The sequence below is a fragment of the Sitodiplosis mosellana genome, unplaced genomic scaffold (assembly GCF_009176505.1).
Source record: "Sitodiplosis mosellana isolate CC-2019 unplaced genomic scaffold, AAFC_SMos_1.0 Smas_scaffold_6167, whole genome shotgun sequence".
Lineage (NCBI taxonomy): Eukaryota > Metazoa > Arthropoda > Insecta > Diptera > Cecidomyiidae > Sitodiplosis > Sitodiplosis mosellana.
The window spans coordinates 1,857,784-1,882,086 of NW_022601408.1; the positions used below are offsets into that span (position 1 = coordinate 1,857,784).

The 24,303-nt window shown below is 36.9% G+C and overlaps 1 protein-coding gene across 3 annotated transcripts in view; it reads right to left on the bottom strand.

Moving 5' to 3' along the window:
- LOC129575615 (putative uncharacterized protein DDB_G0271606) overlaps positions 1-24,303 on the bottom strand; it is a 151,095-nt gene that overhangs the window by 47,996 nt on the left and 78,796 nt on the right. For all 3 annotated transcript variants that reach the window (XM_055459481.1, XM_055459484.1, XM_055459482.1), the window contains one exon: positions 6,148-6,242. In XM_055459481.1, the coding sequence (XP_055315456.1) occupies positions 6,148-6,242 (95 nt within the window). The remainder of the gene's footprint in view (positions 1-6,147; positions 6,243-24,303) is intronic.

A 24,303-nucleotide genomic window follows, 5' to 3' on the forward strand; every position in this document is an offset into this window, starting at 1 on the left:
TATATAGCCGTTATTAGTTCGTACGTTCGTTCACTTTGAACGTTCGTTCGGTCGAACGGTACGCTGAAATGAATTGCTTGTACACTTTGTGCAGTACAGCCGGACATAGACATCCATTGCGAGCATATTACTCAAATTGGCTGTATCGTAGTTCTCACCACTTTATTTACATTTTTGTAAGACAAAGCAATTTACACCATTGCAAACTAACGGGAAACGGGCAGAACAGTGGGGATAGTAGTAACGCGAGCTTGAAGAATAATGGCCAAAGGAAGCGAAGGAATAACACCGAAAATAAATGAAAAATACAAAGCCACACAGATAACATCATTTTGGCTGCAACGATACACAACTGTCGAAATGCCAATTTTCCTTTCACTAACGAACGAAGGAACAAAGCAAATGCATTCCATTACTTCAAATGTCATTTGCCACGTTATATATGAGCTGCAACGGTTGATAAAATTATGGAAAAAGGAAAACAACCGACCGCTTTTTTATGCATGGAAAAAATCTCTTATTCAATTCTCTGTGTGACCGAGAAATAACGATTCAGAACTTTTGATGATCGAAAGCACTTCTGCAGCCCCGATGGAATCGCATTTGGTTTTGTTTACGTTTCGAAAAATCCAAACATCTATGAAAAATGATATTCATTATATTTTTGTTGTTGTTGTTGGATATGCATATGTGAATCCAACGTAATTTGTACGCAAAATAATTTATGACTATGCGACCGAGTAGGTCTTTTATAGTTTACAAAATGCTATATTGATTCACGCAACATGATGCCACAGCAACACAGCACAAACAGCTTATTTGTTCGCATTGCAATTATAGTGCAGCTTGATTCCAATAAAATCATTTCATGCGGTTTCTTGCATTGGCGCGATAAAATAAATGTCCGCTTGCTTTTGGGTAATCAATACCGTTCAAATTGGCGCTTTCTAGTATAAATGCGTCTGTACATTTATTGGAGAAGATTGGAAGCGGCGTTGAGTCAAGGTGGCCTTCGCATGCTTTGTGAATGTTCCATTATCGGAGCAATAGAACCAAACACCATTGAAACATGATAACGTTCAACATAAATAAAACGAAACAAAGCAATATAACGATGTGGCTGCTCCGAGAATGGGATAGCTCTAATGAGCTAGCGGAAGAATAAGGAAAAGAGATAGGCAGTCCGTTTTCATCGATCCTTCTGGGTGACTGAATGTTATGTCTATACACGATATTTTATATTAAATGTTGACCTTTTTTCGGTTTGATTGCACGTTTTTGCCTCCGATGTGGCTGCAGGAAAGAGTTATTGAATGGAATAAGTGCACAAAAATGCTTACGCATTTTATTTTTCTTCTATCGTTCCCTTCATTTTGCAGACACAACAATCACAATAAATGTGTGATGATACCCATACTTTAGGCCATTTGTCTTTCCGCTTTTTATCACAATCATATCACATATATAAATATGTTGAAGCAGCACTGAACGTTAAAGCAACAAAACGGTTTGTGTGACCGTGCACTATCACAACGTTAGCCTCTTAACTATATGAACAGGATTTTGAGAGCAAAGAAAATCCGAAAAATTCACACATTTTTTTTTTCTCTTTTATAATATTTTTTCTATTTGTATCCGTATGTACAACATAAAGAAAACATAGCACATAGCTGTATTTTCATCTGCGGCTGTTGTGTGTTCAGACGTCAAAAAGATTCAATTTCAACGGGTACATTGATGTAATTTAAAAATTCAATTCGAAAGCAAACAGTGTGCCTTATCTTACTTTCTCCTAGGGGAATATCACGCTTAAATTATTTCAAATATTTCAAAAAAATCCAATTTATCTCTAAGAATCTGTGGTATGAAATATGGTTGATATTTGTGAATACGGCGGAATATTGTGGGTTTTTGTGATTATGAATGATATTTAAATGTATTTATTCGGATTTAATGCAAAAAATCTCAAATATCTCCAAAATCCACAAAAATCTGATTTATTTATTCGAAATATTCGAAAATATGTCATACAATTGATGTTTATTTCAAATATCTCAAATATCTCACAAGATTCAGGAGCGTGATATTCCCCTAGACTTTCTCTGTCCTATATTCCATCATCCTTTGCAGTATTTTGGATTGTATTGGTTCGGACGAGTTAAAACACCTGTCGTTCAACTGATCAGACATCAAATATTCATCGAAATAAAGGAAATATAAATTTGCCAAACAGTTTCCGACAATTTTGCCTAAAGCTCATGATTGTTATTTCAATCCGTGCACAGAGGAGTAGAAAAAAAAATGTAAGCGTCAGGATATCAAGAACTTTACAAAGAATTTCAGAAGCATTTCACATCACAAAAGTGTCGTTATAAATGTTGTTTCAAGCATGAAATTACTCACTTGCAATTTGAATGATGCATCACTTGATATAATTAATGTACGCTAAAATTTGTTCAGAACAAAGTGAGCACATGAACGACATTTTCCATTAATGCTGGAATATTTGCCGTTTGTGAATTTTAAACAGAGAGAAAAAAATCATATAGATATCGTAAATTCTTTGTCGCAGCTACAGATATTCTTCTGTTTTGCTAGAAACATTAGGATTGGTGCCGTTCTCGCTTGAACCAGTTATTTAAAATTGCACGGAATTGTTGAACCGTTAAGTTATTTCAATGCAATAAAATCTGTCGGTTGCCAGTCTCATGTTTATGTATTCATTCATCCATTCATGCCAACATTTACTCCATAACATTTATCTCATTGCATTGACATTCTCAGTAATCCGTAATCAATTAATGAGTGTGTCACATGAATGCATTTCGTTTGAACATTTGTAATCCGGTTCTCTCTTTTTTGCCAACAATTCTTACTATTTCTTCGTTGAAAACTCAGCGCCCATGCAATAAACAATACGGAGCCTCATATTAAGAAAAATCCCATTTACATCAAAACACAAGACACACGAAAATAGTTGAATAAGAGGACACAAGCAATATGAAGTAGGATAGCGAGAGAAAAAAAGAGCCGGGAACAAGTTAAATATTCATCATGTGCCGTGTGCTCAACTTTTAAATTAAATATTTTCCTTCAGTAAGCTCTCGTTTTATACGCTTCAAACGACGTCTATTATTAAATTTAAATTAAATATTACTTCATAAAATGATTTAACAAATAAAGAACAAAGCTTCGTGCATGCTTTGGAGCGTGAGTGTATGTGAACCGGGTCCACACTGTATTGCACACAATGCTTCGAAATCATTCATTCGTTGCGTCTTTTGTTCTAGATCTCTTCTTTTTCTGTTTTCCTCTTGCATTCTCTCTCATTCTGCCTCTGTCTATCTTCGTTTGAAAAGAGAGAAGAAAAAAAAAACACGGAGAGTTCCTTCAGTTGAAATATTAGTTTGAATAATTTCCTATTCTTTCGCTTTGAGTTTTGCCTCATTTCTTTCGTTCTTTTTGCTCTCGCTCACTAGGTCGCTCACTTGCTTCAATCCATCTCCGTGTGCATTTTGATTTTTTTTTTTTTTGTGTACGAATGTTGTTTTTCCATTTAATTCTTTCATTGCATCGCCTCGTTCGGGATCGTGTGCAAGAGTCAGAGTTATTATGCAATCATACCTTGAGTCGGTAATAAATTTGAGAGATTAATGCAAACTTTTCTACATCGTGCAACGACACGATGAACGACGATCTCTGCATCTTGCTTTCTCTTTTTCTCTCGCCTATGGATGAGCACGAAGAAATGTTTCGCCTCAACTTGAAATGGATACGCAGTTCTTTTGTCGTGCGGAAATTTTTATTCATCTGTTTGTAATTGCCGTCAAGAGAGAAAGACAGAGACAGAGGAAAAAAACACACGAACCAAAACCTATCTTGAGGTATAAATGTAATAGCTTAATGAAGGCGCGCAATGAAAAGTTTTGTAAAAAGGATGCACATCTGAATGAATTCATCTGCTATCGTTGGCATGGAATTGTTATGTACTACGCTGGCAACTTCTACCCAATTGATGGAAATGCAAATCTCTAACGGATGGCAAGCGCAATATACAGAAACGCATACGTTTCATTAAACACTTTATCGCTTTAAATGCAAACGCAGTTATTAACATTCTTTTGCGATGTCACAACGTGCAACGTCACAGCGTCCGGATTTTTTTTTTCTCCATTCATTCTTTTTTGCTCTCTTTCTTTTTATGGAAAGCTTTATTATTACTACCATTATTGAATCATTTTTCTGTAGTTGAGTTTTTTTTTCCCCATAATTTCTCTTTCATGTTTTTTTAATTCTGTGCAAATTGCATTTGCAGTTATTCGAACCTCACTGTGCGCAGCACATTTTTGTAATGGAAACTTTTCTATGAGCTCAAAGCAAAACTCTCTCATCGTTCCCACTTTATTTGAAATGCGAAAGTAAAACTTTCATTCGGAAGAAGAAAAGAAAATCAATTTTCTTCCGTAACGACATGAATTACAATTCATATAACACATGCACAAATTTACAGTCACAACATGATATTTTCATTCAAATCTTTACATGTATCGATTTCATAGTCTTATTTATCGAAATTTTGACAAATATTCAGGTAGTTAAATATTTCAATGATATTGCATTTTTTTATAGTATTTGAAATTGAACATGTACATATGGACAATCTTTTTTTATTATTCTGAAAGGTGAATTTGAAATATTGAACAAAACAAATAAGCGTTCATTTGGTGTTCATCGACCAAAATGACCCGAAATCATTGTTGAAAAAAAAAAACATTTACATGGAAATAGCCAGCTTACGTTTGACGATTTGAATTTTTTTTTATACAACGAATGATTCGATGTGGGTTCATTTCTATGGGTGAGATTGAGAGTGGAGTATGTTTTTTCTTCGATTTATATTTTTGAAAAGGCGAGTATGTTTTCTGATGATTCTGTTGGCGTTAAAGTAGAGTATGTTGTAGTACCGTTTAGCCTCCGCGGTCTTCATGGTTTTCACGCAACTGATAAAAGATAACAACATGGTGTCTTCGGCAAAGTTGTAGTACTTGAGGTCTTCTATAACTAAGCTGAAGACAGTTATCTCTTATCTCTTATCAGTTGCGCGCAAATCGCGCACATAAAAAAGCAAATTTTATATAGAACTTTTTTTTTCTTATCATTTTTCGCGCTTTTCGCGGAACTGATAAGAGATAAGAGATAACTGTCTTCAGCGATGTTATAGAAGACCTTGAGTGCTACAACTTTGCCGAAGACACCAAGTTGTTTTCTCTTATCAGTTCCACGGAAACCGTGAAAAACCGCGAGGACCCGCTAAAAACGAACATACTCGCTTTTAACCATTTTTAAGTCGACAGAAACTTGCTCTTCTCTTTCGTAACAAAGTCAATCAAACATACACTACTCTCAATCTCACCCATAGATTTGTGCCAAAGTAAAGCTGTGAACAGATGTTTAAGCTTATTATTGCTTAAAAAGCGCAATGTTCAGTTGATGCAAAACGATTCTTTTTCTGCATAGTGGTACTGAAAAAAATGGAATATTGTTATTGTTGTCACGTTCAAATGAGCAGCACATTAGCTGATATTTTTCCCTATATTTACTTGGGACGGCGACAATGATTCGAGAGAGAGAGAGAGAGAGAGAGAAAGAGAGAGAGAGAGAGAGCAAGAAAACGAATTGCACCAGTGACAGAGCGCCATTTTCACTGTAATGAGACTTTTCCATGCTAATCTTTCATCTTTAATATCTTCAATATTTTAAAAGGTTTTCTCTGCCTTCTGCTCCGTTTCATTTTCCTTCGTTTGTTTGCGTTTTTGTTCCAGTTGTCTTCCATTTTAATTGATTTACTTTTGTATGAGAAGTAATTAAGTGAGTCGAGTCAAAGAGAGGGAAAAAAACGGCGGCAAAAACTGAAAAAGTCACAATTTGCAAAAGTTTGCCAAGCGAACGATAGAAAACAAGACAGAGAGAGCGAGACTCGTGATTACAGACAGATAAGCAAAATTCGAGTTATAATCATATCGAATGTTCTGCGTTTGAGACAACTTCATTTGTTGAAATGTCAGTCGTTTAGATATTTCGTGTTATTTTTCTTTTTGTTGTGTGGAGGGGCCTCCATGAATGGGCCAAACAAGTTCGTGCGCTTACCTCCAGCCTGCTTTTGTTGTTCTTCTTCTTCGAGCAGCTTCAGTACCGCTGAATTGGCCAAATTCGCAGGCTTCGCATTGTCATCGCAGTCGACTCTGTTGCAATTAGAACATGGGAGAACGAGAAAAAAAGAAAGACAAAAAATGAAAGTATTATAGTGTATGCGTCTGAGTGTCTGGTTTGTGTGTTCTGTATCTGTTTGAATGTTTTGTATGGTTGACCCTGTGTTGGAAGATGTGATATTTTCAAATGTTTCGGTTAGTTGATTTTATGGCTGTAAAATGCAAAATGTGGCGATGATGTCATATTATCGATGGAATTCGACCGATTAAATAGATTGCTTCGACTGCGCTACTATCCAAATATGCGAATCGCCTTTGGTAAAAAGGTGGATTGGTACGATTGAAAGCGATACATAGAAATAAGATAAAGTTTTCCATTGAATGGGATGAGCGATGTTCCGAAGGTAGTTTGATGAATTGCATACAGTCAACTATCACATTTATCGGTGTGTTGTTGTGTGAATGCCATGCCATATTCGCCATGCTTACAGGGAAAAATTTCGCTGGATTTCTCATTGCAACACGTAAACGGCTTGAAGCGCTTCGCTCAAAATGCGATGCAATGGAATGAATGATCGATTTTGACTTTGGACCGACACTCGAGTGTTTATGCACCCGTTTTCTTATCGTCCAACCGACAAAAATACAGAGAGAAACCGAGAGATTATGTGACCGCTATACCAAATTGCGAGCCCAATCCAGTTGCACATTATAACGTGCTTGAAGGCTTGACATTTTTCGTTTTGGTCGGGTGCCACAATGGTACGAGCGCGACATCGTATGAAAATGAAATATAAATTTCGGGCTTGACTCTTGAAAATTTCGTGTAGGGTGTCGACTGCTGATGCCATTACCATTGCTGTCGCTTCTACTATTCTGCACGACGAAAATGGTTTTATGAAAGTTTGTTAATTTCGGTTTCATGCATTGTATGTGACATGTTTACCAATAAATGGAGGCTTTTAAATCGTAAAAGTTGGTCTTACGTTTATAGAAAATTATTATGTCTAATTGAAAAGTAAGACTCTTGCTTGGTGTTGGCTAATGCTTGGTGTTGGCTAATGCTGGTCATGTTCAGCCAGCAATATATTGTGTGCATATATGTGTCTACAATGTACGGCATATTATCGTCAAAATTTTGCTGTGAGGATATTTTTCCAACGATATTAGCCAGAAACATGTTGGAATACACTTTATCTATCTCTCTCACATTCTCTTCCTCTTGTCTTTTTGGTTTCACCTCGGAACTTTGCACAGCAAGCACAAACATACACACGGTTTTGACTTTTAAATGTTTCGCTTTTTTGCTGCTTTGCATCACATTCTCTATGCACACTTTGCTTAAGCCATTATGCGGTGCCGGCTTATCGGCTGGAACCGAAAAAAGAGAAACATTCACCACACAGTGTCCAAAAAATGGGGATTCTCTTCACATGACCAAATTCAGCTGGCCAAAATGGAAGGAGAAACGACACCAAAACACAAGTACTTATTATTAGACCACAAACCAATTTGACAAAGAATCAAGACAAAATTAAAGTCGATCATACGACACCGAATGGAAATAAAAACGATCGAAATTGACATTGAGCGGAAGGAGTCTTAAGTAGCCCATTGCACGTGAACAGTAACATTAAACATTTGCCTAAATATTAAGACACAAGATAAATGTGCTAAATTAGCACTGCTTCTTTGGTTTTGATTATATCGAGTTTTTAATAGAGAGAGAGAGAGAGAGGGAGGGAGAGAGAGAGGAAGATGGAGAATTTTATTAAAATTTAGAAACACTCATCTTCGAATACTTATTCGGTTTTTGATTATGTGGTGTACGGATTTTTTAGAAGGTTTTGAACAAAATGCAGCTATTTATATCATTATCTATGTTAGGTTGTGGTGAGTGTTGAGCGGATTTCAGCTAAATCGGATTGGTTTATTGTTGGTTCATACAGGTTATTTTTTCGTCGTTCATATGATATTAATTTCAGCTAAAACCAAACCAATCTAAAACTAAATGTAATACAGAAAAAAGACATCGTCAACTATATAATCTTTTGAGTGAATCGAGAAAAAAAAAAAACAAAAAATGTGTGATCGGTCCTCATGTAGCTACAGATTTTATTTTCGTCCATTGTTGTCGTTGTTACTACCTTCGGCCCTGTTCGACAGACTTTCATTGCGTGCTGATGCATTGTTTGAGTTTATCAATGCGTGTTACTCCGTATCCATAACATTAATTTGTATTTGTTTGTTGCGCTGCAAGCGGACATCGTTCGACACGAGTGAGATAAAAACAACACACACATAGAATGGGAAGAGTGAAAGCGAGAGAGATCATTTTGTGCAGCGATAAAGAGTGAAGCACATCCCTGTTATAATGAGCTTTTATGCTTTCCATTTTTTGCCCCTTCATTTGTGCCCGATGTTATTGTTGTTGATGGCATTATTCATGGTCTCTTATCATAATATTTTCGGGGTTAAGTTGACGTGAAACATTTTTGTACGGTTATTTATATCGTTTGGCCCGTTGCTTGATGATAATGACGATTATTGCCCGAGATGATGCCCATTTTCTCACTATTTCACTTTTTCTGTGTGTATCGCATTGGCTATTTCCATCCCTCTTGTCCAATTTTTGTTGATTATTTGTTATTTCTTTCAACTCTTATACCTCGTGTTTTCATGTTACGTTTCAAGTTTTCGCTACTCGCTTTTTCTCTGTGTGTGTTCTTTTATTCTATTTGTATCGCATGGCTCTAGCGCGCGAGCATTAAAAGACTGGGTTAAAGCTTAAAGGATTACAAAAAGGGCCAATGCCATGATAGGCAACGAATATAGTCATTTCGTGTCATTGTATCGACGAACACCACTAGCGCAGCCCGTTTGCAACGGCATAAACAAAGATTAAACGGAATTAATATTATATTAAAATATTAAAATAGATTCGCTGGCCGTATAAGGCACCATCCGGAATATACAAAGAAATAAAGAAAATCTAACAAAAAGAAGCAGTAGAAAAACCAGCTTTAGAGCCACAAGCTGCAAACAAAAAACGAATCAACCAATCTTGAATGTATTTGTTTTCCTCTTTGTTTGTCGTAAGCCGAATGTGTGTGTGTGTGTGTGTGTGTGTGTGACAAACACAAGTCTTGAGCATATTCAAATGAGAATGTGGAACTGCGCTTCATTTCGTCTACTGTTTTATTTCTTGCTCGGTTTCACTGCATCATTTCGTTTGGCGTTATTTCCAAGACCAACAACAAATACATAGATGTGGCCACGTGAGATTGGCTTAACAGCGAATTTGCATTTTAACGGTTGGAAATACGGAGCTTGCCCGAATAAAAGGAAGCGCAAAACATTTTCATTTTTACCACGAAGCGAAAGGAGCCAGGAGAAAATTTGATGATAACATGATCAATGAATGGCGAGAGCGACTGTGACTGTGGCGGAAAGCGAGAGAGAGAGAGAGAGAGAGACAGAAATATACCTGACACTTACACATCGACACGCTGGCTTGGTGCTCAATGACCGCCACCGTGCAAATAAGCGATGATTATAAAAGTAGTGATTAGCATCTAAATACACATTTTGGTAAAAATTGTTGTGTGTGCGTCGAAAGCGTACGTACACATGTCAATTTGGTCTTATCTCGCCGCTACACAGTTTTATTCATCATTTCATTTTGAGATTAGAACCAGTAAAACGGCAGCATTGCCAGCTGTGAGACATCAATAACAGCATAAAAATTAAGACATAACGCAAATTAAAAGCACTCAAATGGAAAATAACCTTTATCTGGATTCACTGAATACAACTCCCTCTCAAACAATCTCACTCTCTGTTCCTCTCCTCCTGTATGCCTCAATGCCTCATCCCCTCCTGCTACCAAATTGCGTTTTTTCTTTCAACTTCCGGAATCAGAACAGAGAAAAGAAATCGCATCGTGTTCAGTGTTCGTTGTTATTGTTGTTTTTCTTTTTCTTTTTCTTTCGAAATTACTAATTTGTTGAACACACGAAATGTATCGGTTCTAAACTGTTAACATGGAATTAGATAACCTTCGATGAGCATATGGTCGAATCTTTTATCATGTTCACTTAGCAAGTTTTGAAATCAGATGCAGGATTTCATAAAAAGACTCTCAGTGTGGTCAGTATTAAGCCATAAGCTTAATATTTTTCTTCATCCATAAACGATGATCGATGTTTCGGGGCATTTGTTTTAGATCTCTGTATGCCGATCTGAGGGCCGTATGTATACAATTTTTCTGTTACTTCCATGGAGAAGGTTTTTCATGCGGTTTGGTAGCTTTTTTCCCTCCACTTTTCTGTCCGTTCTCTTTGGCCATTGGTCATTGTAATGGCAAAATACAAAAATAAACGTCAAATCAAGCGGATCTGTTGTTCGGATGATAGAATAGCCGGTTATGAGTTTGCTGTTTTATGTTATGTCAGTGAAATTTTCTTTTTCTCTTCGTGATGTTGTTCGCTCTCTACCTCTTACTCAATGGATATGTGTGTAAGCTTTAAACCGATCTTCGGTATGATGTTGAAAATGTCTGTATTTAATGCCGATAGAAACGAATAGAAATGATTGATGGTGATTCGAAGCAAAGTCCAAAATGAATTAATCAAAAAGAGAGATGAAAAATGAGACCATTCGAAACCGAAATGGTGAAAATAAATGGAAAGAAAGCAAACGGGAATTTCACGAATGCTAATCAATGCGGAAAATAGAGTGGAAATAAATAACAACAATACGCAGAGGGAGAGAGAACATCCACATACCATCAATATACATTTGGTTCATTGATGCTGGACACCACCAGTCATCACTCAATTGCACGCACGCACGCACGCACATCGACATCGTGGAGCGCGTTTTATTGCTATTTTTGGCGCTATTTCAATGAAAAAATTGAAAGATTGCATTTTTTCAATTGTTTCAGTGCGCGCGACAGCATTTCAAAAGAGGTAAATGTTATTCAATAATTCCAATTTTCGTTCTATTTTTGATCCGTTTCATTGTAATGCATTTAATTGGTAATGCGATAGATTTTTTTCTGGTTGGAATACGCCAACGTTCAAATGCACAACGTATCAATTTGTTTCCTAGATTTACATTTCGACCGAAAAGGGTGCATGAAACCAACTTATAACATTAAGATGAAATTGTATAAAAGAAAAAAAAAACGAAAAATGAATGAATGGGGGGAAATTAACGGTATGAAAAAAGAGCACCACATTTCAAACGAAACACAAAAAATCAACTCTTTTTGATCCGCTCGGTTACTGCTACGTGTTTTTTGTCTGCCTTCAACGTTCGTTCATCAAACAACTAGGCAAGTTGGCCACTCTACATCAGCCAACTTATTACACATTAAAAAAAGAGGCGAGCAACAGAAAGAGATCTAAAATTTAGCCGGAGCATTTTGTGTATCTTGCTTTAATGTGATATGTATATATAGTTTTTCTCTCGTTGTCTAGTGATGTGGAATTGCTTTAAAGCACACATAAAGGAAATTATTTATTATGTTGTTCCCTTTCGTTTTGCTTTTGGCTCAGTTAGCTCTCTTTCTCTCGCTCACTCACGCGCCTCTGTCCTTTGTTAGCTTAAACGGACCCAACGGACGGGCAGGAAAGCAGAAGAATAAGAAAAAAAAAATTCGGGTCAATTAGAAAAAATTCAAAAAAAAATACGCTAGAGACTGAACCTGGTATTCAGTAGTAGCAAAAACGACGCACATCACAACAAATGCGTTGACAGCTGAACCAACTGCAAATGAAGAGCCGAAAAGAGAGCGGAAAATATTATCTGGCTACAACCAACGTTAAAAACTGGTGGATCATTTATTTTTGTCTTGTGTTTTGGTTTCGATGTTGTTATTCGTTGCCTCGAAACCGGTTGGTACATCGGACGCGACATGAAACCGTTTCAAATGCCGATTTTCCTTCTTCTTGTTATTTCCCTTTTGCTGTCTATTTGAATCGAAACAAAGATTCAAAAGAAATTTTCCTGCTGAACAACTTCGGTAGACTCTTTGAGTGACTGGCAATAATTGGTTTGGAGTGCAACTCCATTTCTTTTTCTACTTCACAGGAAAAAGGGAAATTACCGTCGAACGAAAAAAATATGTTTAAATTAATTTTCAAACGGTCTGTTTGTCGGTTCGGATTTCAATATGAAATATTTATATCCACAATAATTATTATACAATAATTGGTATGATAGCCTCATTTCCATCGCATACAATTTGAAGTAATTTCAATAAAACAAAAGTTGGTTACATCAATGAGCACATTTTCTGTATGTGCCGAGCAACCCAAATAAGGGAAAAAGAGCAAAAGCATAAATCTGGAAAATGACATTTTATTAATTGAATTGATTGCGAGTGTGACAGAATTAACTATGACCGATGTTTAGTTGAGATGGACCATGATACAAATAATTTCATCACGGATGCAAACACTAACACTACAGGTAATTAACTGTGGCATTGTCAAGTTATATTACGATTTTGAATTGGGTCGAGTTTTGAAAATTATGCATTGAATAACACTTCTACTGATTTGAATTCGGAAAAAAATGTTCTGATCCTTCTAAATATTCGGTGGAAAAATAAAAGAGAAATTCTTCAAACAAAAAAAAAAAAAACAACAACTGCGGAAAATTCTAAACTTAATCATGGTTGAAAGACAATGAATGACAATTCTTTAGTTTGATCTAAATTTTAAAATTCTGTTTCACTGAGCGTCCGAGGCAAAATTCAATAACAAATGAAAGTCGTGTATTCGGTATGATTGTGATAAGAGATATCTGATTTCGGCAAAATTTTGGGGCAGATCCAGTACTACAATATTCCCGAAAACACCATCTCATTATCTTTTTATCAGTAAGCAATCTGATATGTGCAACTCCAAAACGCGTGAATTTCATTCAGTTTAACGTCTTTCATGGCTACTTTACTTAGTTTTAAGCGTGCATATGTAAATCTACATTTGCCGTATATATAAATAAATTAAATAATAATAAATTTAATAGGTAATTAATAATGGAGCCATTACTATCGATCGTACAACATTTTGTCAAATAGGATAAACGACTGAAATGATATTCGACTTGGTGGATTTAGTGGTGAGCAAATGCATGCATAAAACCAGATAATCAAGCAGTGGAACAAAGAAAAAACACTGGAAAGAATGAAACTGGAGAAGTCGGCAGAAGCTTCAAGATGTATTTTGCTCGGCGAATCACCATCAAATGCTTGGGTCATATGACGGGCCGAATGAATTCGATTGAATGACTGGTGAACGTTTGGTATTCGTATTTAAAAATGGATGATTTATAAATATAAATAGGTTATTCGTTCTCTCTTCTCCTCCCTCTGCACTTGCTCTGATATAACATAAAAAGCGAATATGACAGAAGGGACTGATGAAGGAGCGCGCTGGCACACGAATGAAATTGATCTTTGAACATTATATAAAATTCCAAACGCATGCAATATATCGGATGCTTGGCTGCAAATAAATTATCTTAAAGTACGTGATAAGATATTACAAAACGAGAAAAGAGAATAAGTAAAAGCATCGGGAGAAGGAGAAAGAGAGCGCAGAGCGCACACATATTCATTTCGGTTTCTCAATTTTGTATACAAAAGCACACACGTATTGTTGTGAATGAAAGCGGCCGATTACATATGCCTCACACAGTCAGTGTTGTGTACCGTGTACCCGTTGCTTGCCAGCAACACACAATGAGAGAATGGTTTCGAACTGGCTTCACTTTTCGTTTTTTTTTTTTGTCTTGAATGATGGCCCGACTCGTTTGCACACCAAACTTTTGGGAATACACGGGTCTTTTGGAGAAAACAGTGAAATGACCAGCACTCAACTCTTCGCTCTTCTTGCGCTTCACTTTCGATTGACCGGAACGCATTCGCTGATATATACTATATATACATATACACTACAACATTTCAAAGCACCAAGTTTTGCCATCACCGCAAGGGTTATCGAATATAACATCCAAAAGTCTCGGGTTTCACTATAACTTACCGAGTTAAATTCGATTTATTGCAAATTATATGAAATTCAATTGTATTTTCGTGATAATGGCGAATTTTGTGGGCGATCTCAAGCTATAGAGATGAATATGTTATCAGTATTGATTCTCTTCGTGCGTTTATCAATGAAATGTGTATGTGTGGGTTTCAACTCGCTAACTCGGATTTCTGCTATTTGAATTATGAACATTGAATATCTCTGCTATATTGCTGCTGTCGCTGTCGATGCTACAACAGCAGCAGCAGCAGCAGCAACAATGAATCAATAATATAAAATGGAAAACTAACAACAATGATCTTGTGCTTTATGTATTTCCAATGCTCTTCGTTGCATGTTCAATTGTTTTCATCGATTTAATTCAATTGAACGATTTTTTTTCTTGTTGTTGCTGCTGCCGTTGCCGTTGTGATTGAAATATTCATTGTGACCAGAGAGAATGAACTATCGATTCAGTTTTATGGCAAATGCACATTGCACTCGGATTCCAAGTTCGAAGTGACTTTTCCTTATTATTTTCATCCCGAGCATTTTTCATTGATTCGAAAAACAAATGGTATGTACGCAGCAATAAGTGTCAACGGCAGTAATTCCATTCATGTTGTGGAGATGAAGAATGGAAGAAAAAAATGGGTAAAAAGTGAAACCGTAATGTTTGCTATGTCCTGTGTGATAGTAAGCCGGGGTGGGTGAAATTGTACGAGACGGAATGAGACAGAGACGGTTGACATAATAAGGTGCTTTGTAATATCACATGTTATGTTAATTTGGATCATGTTTCATGCAGTCAACCCAAAATGAGGAGACAAAACACCGAGGAATTCTATTCTGCTGATTCGGTTGTGATTCGACAACAAATAACATCATGTAAAACGCGACAAGACCAACGACAGTCACACACACACACACACACACAGGGAGAGAAAAAGAAAGAGAAAAAAGTGTCACGTTCCCCAGTGATAGTAAGTGTGTTTGTGTGTAATAATCATGAGCTAAAAGAAATGCTCGCAATAAAGAAAATAGATGAACAGTCATAAATCTGAATTATAAAAAGATACTTTATATCAATTTTCCTTTTGTTATTTATTATGTCGTTTGTAACTTGTCTTTTTTTCTTTTTGTTTTTTGCGTTGGGAGATTTTTTTGTGTCTCTTTCACACAGAAAAAAAGGATGAACGCACATAGGCGCATTACTTTTGACGTATTAAAAGTTTTTTCTCCCTCTCTCTCTTTTCTTTTTAATGCATTTTAATGTAAAAACGAATATGTTTTCACTCTTTCACCTGGCCATGGAAGAAATCGCGTAACACCATTTGGCTAATGTGACCATTGTAATCATGCTTGTATCCCTAGGCATTCTTGTGTGTGTGTGTGTGTGTTTGTGTGTGTGTGTGTGTGTGTGTGTGTGTGTGTATGCCGCTTTTTCTATTCTCGATGTAGTGGCCCCAGTGAATCTTGTGTCATCCGTCGAATAGTAAGAATGACATTTGAAATATTTGCACGCACAATGCACACCACAATTTTCTTTCTTTCTCTCGTTGCTTTTGTTGCTCCGCCACCGAAATTATGATAAATGCCGACACCTTACCAAGTTTAATTCAATTTTTTCTTCTTCTCCTTCTTCTTCTTTCCAGAATACCGTTGTGAAAGATAGCAACACACCAGCAACCAACATGCTACATCAATCGACATTTTCATCTTCTTCTATTATTATTTGTTTGTATTTTATTCTAGTATATTTATTACGGGATCATGGCATAAAATTCTCTTATTTTTGCGTTTATAAGACTTTGTATAGTACCCCACGTTGAGCTTTGGCTTAGCCATTCGCTCTGCTGGTTGTAAACAACAAAATGAACATCAAAAACACCTACCGAGATGCATAAAATTCTTCACGACGCAAAACGAAATGATTTCTCGCTGTTAACATTAACCAAATAGACGAAATCCAGTCGGCCCAAGCATCGTATGCACACAGTAGTAGTGATAACAGCTAACTAATTGAATAAAATTGTATGGAAAATTGAAAGATGTTAAAGCAATTTGTTCGAATTAAAATTCGGGCCCGTTGCGACGATATAAAAAAAGAACGCAGAATAATGTTCAAACGAAAGAAAAAAAATTGTGTGAAAAGTTTCAACTAAATAAAGATGTAAACAAGTAAAAATAATTTCATTTCAGAATTATAGCAAAAGATACAGAAAAAAAATTATACGATGAAAAGAGAGCAGCGATTTTCGCGTCGAGAAATGGCGTTCTACACGTGCCAAAGGAATTTGTACCTTTTTTCGGGTGTTGGCGCTTCGGTTGTGTCGTTTATTTTATCCAAGTCATCGATGAAGACGGCAGCATTACTAGGATTGACTAGCATTGACAGTAAAAGTAACATTTTTGTTTGCTTCGACATATCAATTCGTTTTTGCTCTGGTTCTGGCTTTTTTCTACTACACTTTGATATTTTCCCATCGTTTTCGTTTACTTCATCCATAAACTTCAGTCACGTATTTCGTTTGTGTAAAAAAGTAACGATTGCATAAAAAAAAAGAGCGGTAGCAACGGCGTCGGCGGCGACGGCAACAGCACAAGGCAAAGAAAACGCACAACAATATAAAGACATTGAGAATGGATGAATGGCTGGCTTTAGCTGTGCATCAACATTTGTTCCGTGGCAATGTTCACATTTTTCGCAATATCCCAAATAAACAAGCATATACACGATTCCAGCTGGTGGTGTGTTTGGTGCTTGGGATCCAGGCGATGTTTTGGCTGGTGTGTGTATGTGTATGTATATGTGTGTATATATTTGGATGTCTATGAAACTTCATTTACATATAAACACAAACGTTAAACATTGACAGTTGTTTACCTTGATTGAGTTAGTGCCATTTTGCTGTCGATTTATCGAGATAAATTGGGCAAACGTTTGGCGCGTATTTATTGGTTTCCTTTTTATACGTGAATGTCTTTTCATGACGGCGTCACCATAAACAATCGCTTTCTACTTATTGTTTTCGCTCCTCGTCTGTTTCTTCTTCTCTCTTCATTCTCTTGCTGTCGTGGCTCTTTCCTTTTTCGCAGCGCCTCATTTGCATTGTCTTGTCCTATTTTTGTAGTTCGTTCCGTTCGATCGTTTATTCTGAACACACAACGCATCATCACCATTTGACTGATTCATGCACAAATACATGCACAAATTCTATAGCATTGCGCTTCTCTGATGGTTATAAGGTGTGAAAATATGTGGGCTCTGTTCTGAGTGTCTTTGTGTGTGTGTGTGTGTGTATTGATGGTTCTTAGTGCTTTGCTCATTGTACGCCTTGCTGTTTTCAACGCGTTTCGACTTTGCCTGTTCTATTTTTGTTTATATTCAGCACACCACATGTAGATTGATGTTTACTAATGCTTGTCGATTTCAAAGGGCCACCAACCCAACTCACACTCGACATTTTCACTCGCAATTTGCTCACACTTCTACCGATCGGTTTACCGGCAAAACGCTCACCATATTCAAAACGATGATAATAATATGCTGAAGCGAAAAATAAAACCGACACGAAACCAATACGAATATAAAATATTCGGTAGAGAAAACGTGAAATGCATGGCATCTCGCATGTCGATACAACACATGAACTCATCAAGAGGTCGTGTTGCCTTTTGTCGCGTGCGCGTCTATAATTCTCTGAACGATGTTGATGGAAAAGAAGAAGAAGAAGAAGAAGCGAAAAAAATGTGCGTTACATACGAAATGATTTGAATAAATTGTATTGTCACACAGCATCATGCGCGTTTGTCGTTTTGGGAATTTTTGGCATGTTTCAATGAACTACGGCTGCTGCGCTGTGCGTTAAGTTTTTCTTGATTGCATTATTTTACTATTGCAAACGAAAATAAAAGAAAGTGTGCTGCAGCAACAAGACAGTTTTACCAATCACAATACATACACTTCACTGTCGAGTCGACTGCTCAGCTTCTCAATTTACCATATATTTTTTTTCCTGTACGTTATTCATGCACAAATATTTGAATATTTAATGGCTACGTGACAATGAAAAGTGGATAAGTAAATCAAAACACGAACACATCGAAGTTTTCCAACGAACACAAACTAGAAGACGATTTCCATCCATAATTATCAATGACATTTTCTTTAAGCGAGTAAAAAACATACAAAATATCACATTAACAACGAAACATACAGGAACGAGAGAAAGAAAACTTTCTATGATTTTCCATATCAATATTAAGATTGAACAACAATATTTTGCACTCACGTGTTTTCTTCATCTTCTTGTTCGTTTTTGAACCCGAATCATGAATATGAATATAAAAAAAATTCACAAATCAGTGAAACAGTTCGAATGGTAAAATTTTATTTGTTTTCAATCGATTCACATTTGTTACATAACATGAAATTTTCCTAGGTCTTCCAACGAAATGATTTTCACGACCGAGAGAAAAAGAACGAGTGAGATTAAGTGAGCTTAATGCTCACGGAAATCAGTATCAATTTACAATCAGTATAAAAGCTACACGAGCGATAAAATAATCTGAACGCAACGGGAAAAACTCACTCAATAAATTGTAACGGATTCAATTAACATTATATCACTTTTATAGCACGTTCAGCAATTAATTTTAATTGAGATTTTTTCCCCCAACATTGCAAATGCAGAGAAACCAAAACAAACAAAAAAAATATATTAAAAATGCTATTTTCGATGGTATTGTTGAATGTTATATGCTTGAGTATATGCATACAATTGCAGTGTCTAAAACAATGGAACAGGTAACAATTGACGAAAAGTGCTCGACATAATGTGGCATTGAAGTTGAAATACACATTGCATTAATAGATGCGAATCAAAAGAAATATTAAATTGAATACCACATTCATTTTAGGCTCTGCACCCCACAATGTTTCATCAAACCAAATGAATGAACAGAAAAAAAACCATCATCGTATCCAAAATGCCATCGCAAATATTTCCGTTGTGAAAAATGTAAAATAATAAATTCACTGGAGACTTATTTACGAGTAAAATGAAATGAGACGAAATTATTAAATGAAACATATAAAAATGCTTCGAGTTATTTGTACATTTGAGAGAGATGCATGGTGGAAATCGATGGTGTACTTGATCGAAATGGATGTTGTGATTGATTTGAGTGTCATGATAAATGATTTAACTATTGGCCGCTTGGTAATGCGTACATTACTTCGGAATAACGAAATGAAATAAATATTTCGAAGCGAATAAATGAACGGCAATCGGAACCAACATCAAAAAGACAATATTGGACATGATTACTTGAAAGAAATTGCGTGCTGAATCGGTGGAAACGGAAATTCGTTGTCAGTTTGGCATTGCTTTTCTTCTTCTGCGTCTTCTTTGTTCGACTGGACGAAGTAATATTTGATGTTTGTTTGTCTGTGATTGAAATGTGAAATGTGGGTATGTGCTATTCTTGTTCCTTTCTTCGATTGCACGAACAATGGCAGCAAGTGCGAGAAATTCCAAATTTTCCGAAGCTGCAACTCATCAGGGAAATAAAGTACAGCGTGCAAATGTAGAGAAAGTGTTAAAATTCAATTCCATACTCTTCACAGTGGCACACGTTCCGAGTGGTGAACGAATGAAGGAAAAAAAAAGTCCTCAAACTATGAAGCACGATTCAAATATTTTAAATGCATCAAAACTGAAAATGAAATGGATTGGATTGGTGTGTGTGTGTGTGTGTGTGAGAGAGAGAGAGAGAGAGAGAGAGAGAAAGTAGACGAAACTGCGGTGCCAAAGAGAAATGTTGGGGACAGGAATAAGGAAAGGAATCGACTGCCACGCATTCAATGTAATTGGGTATGCATGCATGTGACGTAAAATGTATTTCCTTAACACTTTGCTCCGACAAGTAAGAGAGAGAGAGAGGGAGAGAGAGAGAGAGAGAGAGAGAGAGAGAGAGAGGAAGAGATGAGAACGAAGACAAGCGATGAGAAAGCGAATGAGAATATGTGCACGGAAACACCAAATAGCAATGATTATAGCGCGAAAATTGTACAATTGTATCCGGCCAAATTCAACATAAATGCAAAAGAACGTTAAAATTTTCTGCTCACACTCGTTCAGGCACAGAGAGTATGAAGCGCGGCTCAGCCACAGAGCCACACGCTTTTGCCAAGCACTCAACAACAATCACCGCCATCGATGCCGCCGCCGCTGTCAACGACGAAGGAAGCAAGCTGCCTCGTGGTGGCAGGCATTTTATGTGAATAGAGCGAATAAGCTGGCGTAGCGAGCGCGCTACGGATGCTGCCTGCAAAAAATGTAAACGTGAAAATGTTTGATAAGCTTTCATAGATATGGCATTCGCGTTGTAACGTTCGGATTAGAATTCACAGAAATCAGAAGAGCACCAGAGAACACATCATAGACATTTTACGATTCGATTCATATACATTCATGACACGTCTCATTCGCTCCTCAGGCATTCTTGCTCTCTTGCTTCGGTCTGTGACGATGCATAGCGGGCGGACGAATACCAAGCAAAATGCCGAAACATCGGCAATATTGCGTCAAAAAAGAGCAAACCAAAGGGAGAAAAAAACCGCTTGAAAAAGAAAGATAGAGAGGAAAATGAAGTAGACGACGAAACCAGAGAGCGCTTTGCCCATGTGAAATTCATTGAGATTGGAAAGCATCAAGTATGAAAATCAACAGACATTTAACACCATAAATATAAAGCGCATAATTTGCCTTTTAAAAATGCAATGGGAAGGAAAGAAGACGACACACAGCGAACGCTTGATCACTCGCCCGCTCAATCAAGCGCGCACACGCACACGCACACGCGCATACACACAAAAAATGCGCCGTTAAATAAAGTATTCATTGCATAAAATCATAAACTAATTGAAGGTGACTTCGTTACGAACTATTTACAATTTGTGAAGCGTACGCATTTTCGTCGAATGTTCTTTTTTTCGTTCTGGTTGTTGTTATTGTTCGTTGTTGTGTTGGTTGGCGACGTTGCGAGGAATAGGTCGTTTTATCACTTCATATATCATTCAGCACTTGCCCGAGGGCAAAACATAATATTGTCAAACATGAATATCAAACGTGAGAATGTTCACATAAATCCCATTCGATACACACACACATGCAAGCAAGCAAGCAAGCACACATACATGTTTGAATCGACATTCGAGGAATGCTGCGACTGTGTGTCCTGTCACCGCACTCGCTGGGTCTCAAACGAATGATGGAAATTCACGCGAATGAAAGGAATTGTCGCAATGGATTATTAGTGATTAGATCCGATGAAGTAATTCCGAGTTATTACCCGCCCCAGAAAAACGGTACAACATGCCATAGAAATTTCGAGGATTTTAAGCTGCTAATCAAATACCGTATAACGGGATGTGCGTACCATATACCGTCGATTGGCAGCGAAATGCCACCACACTGATGCGAGAGTCTATGTGTATATGTATTGTATGTTATGTAACAGGGTACAAGAATCTGGCATGAGCTATGATAAGCGCCAAGTAGTTATCATCCACCGAGAGCTAATCTCTGAGTGAAAACGTCTAAATGAATGAATGGCATCATCAGAGCTCAAACTGAACAAACGCCAAATTAAGCTATAATTATCAGTATCAGTGATTTATTATTGTCTCTAGTAAAACTTCAGCGCGCTTATACGCTCGCCCATTCATTCGTTCGCTCGTTTGAGCTTGGTCGGGTTTGTTTTGCTTGTGTGCCGAAAAGTTTTGACGTGTTGTTCGGGTGATTTTTTTTCTTCCGTTGCTGCTTCTATTTCCTCGTAAATTCGCATCACGCTCGAGTTGGTTGTTTTATTTTCATGTGTTGGTGCTGTTTATTAAGCAAATGATCGGTATTATTAGCAATGGGGAGGGGGAGTAGTGGGAGGGAATGGGAAAAATTGACGAAGGCGCTGAAAAAATGTTGTACAAAAATACCCATAACATTTATGCCACTACCCAAGAATACCCAATTACAAGTTCAGCACAGTGAATCGTTTTCATTAAATTATTATGATGGAATAATCTCCGTACGTATTTTCTACAGTTATGATTAAAATGTTATTCGATGAGATGATTAAATGACATTCAAATGAATGAGGAATGGGTGCGATGAAACCGGACTTACAAGAATCCGAACCCGGTGTCATCATTTACTGTCGTTCAACATCCAAACCATTCATTATATTATGCGGGAGCTGTTTGTCATCGTATGGCTTTACAGATTCAAACTATGCGAGACGAATTTCGATTGTGTTGATGGTGATGGCAGAGAAAAAGACCACCCAACGGCTAAGCGTTGCTGTGGGAAGAAAAAAAGGAAGAAAAGCGATTCGAAGCAAGTCAAAAACTGCACGGAGATAAATGGAACAAAGGCTATTAAATTGAATAAAGAGATAAGTCATTTTCGGTGTGAAGTGTTAATCTGCCCGGACTCGCTACGGGCATCACCACAATCGTCCGATGCTTATCATAGTTTTATGAGGTAGTCGAATGTTGCCGCAAATAATAATGAAGAACCGAATGAAATATCATTCACACTGTTGCATGCAGAGGACAACACCAGCAAGCATAGTAACCAATTTCTGGAAGAGATGCGCATCCTTTCTCTCGAGCAAATGGTATCTTCCCATTTTATTCGTCGTTCTTTAGTTTGTAAAATGATTTTTTCTCTTATTGTTGTTGTTGTTGTTGTTGTTTATATTTCATTTTTATTCGTTCTTCCTCCATAATTTTTCCTCTGATGCTCCGCTCTTTGTTCATCGATGGCTTTGGAAATTGTTTGCCGTTTGCTGCGATGCGTTTGCATGTTGTTGCATAGCTTGGCATTGGTATTACATGCGATCTATGTGATTTTGAGGCACAGCTTGAAAATAAACAGCGCACAGCTTTTTGATATTGAGTTCGCAGTCATATTTTTGCTTGAGATTTTCATGTGAAGAAGAGATTCCGCCACTGGAAGTAACATTTTTTTTGTCATCGCTTTATTTTCTTCTTCTTTTTAAACGAACACTACAGAGCAGTGTTTACAACACATGATTTTTTGCTAGTTGTCGAGAATAAAAAAAAGGAGAACGAACAGCGAACAGCGAGCAGTGTGTGAGTGTGGATGTGCATTTTTCATATTCTGGTTTTTATGAAACGTTGCGAATGACAATTTTTGCTCTTTGGGTTTTGCGAATAACGATAGAAAATCATGAAGGAATATCACATCTATAAATAAGTTGGCTGTGCGAGCAATATAGAAGATAGGAAAAATGGCCCCAACAAAGACGCCAATTCTATGTGCATCTGTGAAGAATATTTTTCCTGCTTATGCAATATTTAATAAAAAGATGCTAACTGTGGGAGAGCTAGACACACTCCTAAATTAAATGGAGAATGTGTCATCTTGACATGTTGTAAAATAGCGGTTTATCCGATGTAGAGAGGAATTTAACCTCAAACTGGATGAATCTCTACATAAATAGATGGCGCTCTCTCATATCTTTATGTAGAGATTCATCCAGTTTGAGGTTAAATTCCCCTCTACATCGGGTAAACCGCCATTTTACAACATGTCAAGATGACACATTCTTCATTTAATTTAGGAGTGCAGCATATTTGAATATGTACGTTAGAAAACCAAATATATGTACACAATTACACACGTAAACTTGACTCTACAATCCACTTCTTGAAATTGATGAACTTTTCCGTCTTTTCGAGAGAAACAAAAAATTACAATTTTACGGAACTAATTTTCTGTTCCGAATACATTACATCAAGTTACAACCACTGAAGTAAAAACAAGATAAAATGAAATGACATCCAAGGAGAGAAGTAAGAACACAATAACTGAAGCAATCGGAGAAGTGATGTCCAATTACTGAAAAACACCGTGTGCAACTCAATTTATATTTTATTTGTGTTTTGTTGTTGTTTTTCGCTTTTTCGCAATTTTAAAATGAATGAAATATGTTCATCTATCGTATATTCTGTACTGCCAGGA